We start from the raw sequence: 2,428 nt of genomic DNA, 5'->3' as shown, positions 1-2,428 counted from the left end.
GGGGTTGGGGTCACCTTGGGGTTGGGGTCACCGGGGTCAGGGTGACACCAGGGTGGTGGCACCACGGTGGTGACGCATCCCTGCCCCTCCCAGAGACGAAGCAGGAGCTGGAGGACCTCACGGCCGACATCAAGAAGACGGCCAACAAAGTGCGCTCCAAGTTGAAAGGTGACCTGGCGGCGGCCATCTTGGGGCGGCCATCTTGGGGTGGCCTTCTTGGGGTGATCTCCATGATGGTGGTGGCCTTCTTGGAGATGTCCTTCATGATGGTGGTGGTCTTCATGGGGATGTCCTTCACGATGGTCTTGGCCTTCTTGTGGTGGCCATCTTGGGGTGATCTCCACAACGTTGGTGGCCATTTTGGAGGTGTTTTGCCTGATGGGGGGGCGGCCATCTTGTCCCGGACTACCATCTTGTCTTCAACCCCACCTGCCTCTTGGTGTGGTGGCTGGGTGGGAAGGGGGAGGGGGGTGACAAACACCCCCCAGGGCGAGGACAGCGATGGAGGAAGAGGTCACAACTGTCCCCTCCTGCAGCCATCGAGCAGAGCATCGAGCAGGAGGAAGGCCTGAACCGCTCCTCGGCCGACCTACGCATCCGGAAAACGCAGGTATCCTTCCTCCCCACCACCCCTCTCCTTCCTCCTCCTCCTCCTCAGAGGTCCCTCACCCCACGCCGTGTCCCCCCCCGCCCCCCAGCACTCGACGCTGTCCCGCAAGTTCGTGGAGGTGATGACGGAGTACAACGCCACCCAGTCCAAGTACCGCGACCGGTGCAAGGACAGGATCCAGAGGCAGCTGGAGATCAGTAGGTCACGGGAGAACTTGGGGGGAGGAGACACGCGTTGGGGTCTGGGGGAACAGGACCCCGATATCTCCTCCATCTCCACGCAGCCGGCCGGACCACCACCAATGAGGAGCTGGAGGACATGCTGGAGAGTGGGAAGTTGGCCATCTTCACCGATGATGTACGTAGAGATCCGTTGGGTCGTCCAGAACCCATTGGGTCATCCAGAACCCCTTGGGTCACCTACAAACCAATGAGATGTCCCCCCAAAAAACCCAGTGGGTCACCCAGAACCCAACTAGATGGCTCCAAAACGCCCATTAAGTCACCCAGAACCCAGCGAGATACCCCAAGCCCCATTGGGTCACCTAGAATCCGATGAAACGCCCCCAAATTTTTGTGTGACCAAGGAACTACGAGGTCACCTCCGACCCGTTGAGGTCCCTGGGGCCCGAGAAGCCCCCTTCCTGTGCTCTCACCCCGTCTCTCGTCTCTCCTGCCAGATCAAAATGGACTCGCAGATGACCAAACAAGCCCTGAACGAGATCGAGACGCGACACAACGAGATCATCAAGCTGGAAACGAGCATCCGGGAGCTGCACGACATGTTCGTGGACATGGCGATGCTGGTGGAGAGCCAGGTACAGGGGAGGGGGGGGGGGGGGGCTTGAACCCACCCACGTGTCTCACCTAGACACCATCAAAAGGTCTCGAGCCCACCAAGGGGCATCTAGAACCCGTTAAAATCTCTACGTGACCACCAAAGGTCCTCTAGAACCTGGTCTGGTGGTTCATCTAGATGTCATCAAAAGCCTTTAAGCCCAACAACGGCCCCTTGGGTCATCAAGAACCCACCATAAGATGCTCTCGAGCCCACCAAGACCCAGTTGAGCCACCTAGAACCAGCTGAACCTCCTAAAACCCCGCTCATTGGCTCATCCAGACACCATCAAAAGGTCTCAAGCCCACCAAGGGTCATCTAGAACCCACTAAAAACAAGGTCTGGTTCACCTAGATGTCATCAAAAGCTTTTAAGCCCAACAACGGCCCCTTGGGTCATCAAGAACCCACCATAAGAAGCTCTCGAGCCCACCAAGACCCAGTTGAACCACCTAGAACCTCCTTGAACCCCACCCCCAGGATGCCGGTGCTGTCGCCCTCCTCGGGGGGGGGTCTCACGGGGTGGTTCTGGCTCTCAGGGCGAGATGATCGACCGCATCGAGTACAACGTGGAGCACTCGGTCGACTACGTGGAACGGGCCGTGTCGGACACCAAAAAAGCCGTAAAGTACCAGAGCAAAGCCCGGAGGGTGAGTGCAGGGGCGGGAGGGGAGGTGGGGGGCCAAGGGGGTGGTGGGCCAAGGAGATGGTGGGCCAAGGAGGTGGTGGGCCAAGAACCTGGACAACCGGGGCTCCTTCAGCGTCGGGTCTTCTCCTGCTCCGTAACGCTTCTTCTCTTCTCTCCTCCCCACGCTGCCCGGATGCCTTTTTTTTTGTCGTTTTTGGTTGTTTTTGGGGGTAACGTAGAAGAAAATCATGATCATAATTTGTTGCGTGGTGCTGGGGGTGGTCTTGGCCTCCTCCATCGGGGGCACGTTGGGCTTGTAGGGTCCCGGCGCGCCCCCTCTCCCCCGCCCCCCCC

The 2,428-nt window shown here is 59.2% G+C and overlaps 1 protein-coding gene across 2 annotated transcripts; it reads left to right on the top strand.

The window, feature by feature from the left end:
• Positions 1–215: 215 nt before the first annotated feature.
• On the top strand, positions 216–2,428 carry LOC118159499 (syntaxin-1B-like). 2 transcript variants are annotated; one of them, XM_035314072.1, is made up of 8 exons: positions 216–236; positions 270–336; positions 510–610; positions 699–807; positions 894–967; positions 1,290–1,427; positions 1,986–2,096; positions 2,314–2,428. In XM_035314072.1, the coding sequence occupies exons 1-8, from the start codon at positions 231–233 to the stop codon at positions 2,392–2,394; spliced, it is 687 nt and encodes a 228-aa protein (XP_035169963.1). In that variant the 5' UTR covers positions 216–230; the 3' UTR covers positions 2,395–2,428. The 2 variants fall into 2 exon arrangements, with proteins under 2 accessions (XP_035169963.1, XP_035169962.1); XM_035314071.1 differs by having other exon boundaries at positions 219–336.

The sequence above is a fragment of the Oxyura jamaicensis genome, unplaced genomic scaffold (genome assembly GCF_011077185.1).
Source record: "Oxyura jamaicensis isolate SHBP4307 breed ruddy duck unplaced genomic scaffold, BPBGC_Ojam_1.0 oxyUn_random_OJ70696, whole genome shotgun sequence".
NCBI lineage: Eukaryota > Metazoa > Chordata > Aves > Anseriformes > Anatidae > Oxyura > Oxyura jamaicensis.
This window is presented reverse-complemented; position numbering and strand designations above follow the sequence as displayed.

Bases quoted from the DNA above. Each gene is read 5' to 3' on its own strand.
- LOC118159499 (XM_035314071.1), top strand. From the start codon at position 231: ATGATGGTGGTGGCCTTCTTGGAGATGTCCTTCATGATGGTGGTGGTC. The intron at 808-893 runs GTAGGTCACGGG...ATCTCCACGCAG, and splicing joins CCAGAGGCAGCTGGAGATCA to CCGGCCGGACCACCACCAAT. The intron at 968-1,289 runs GTACGTAGAGAT...CTCTCCTGCCAG, and splicing joins TGGCCATCTTCACCGATGAT to ATCAAAATGGACTCGCAGAT.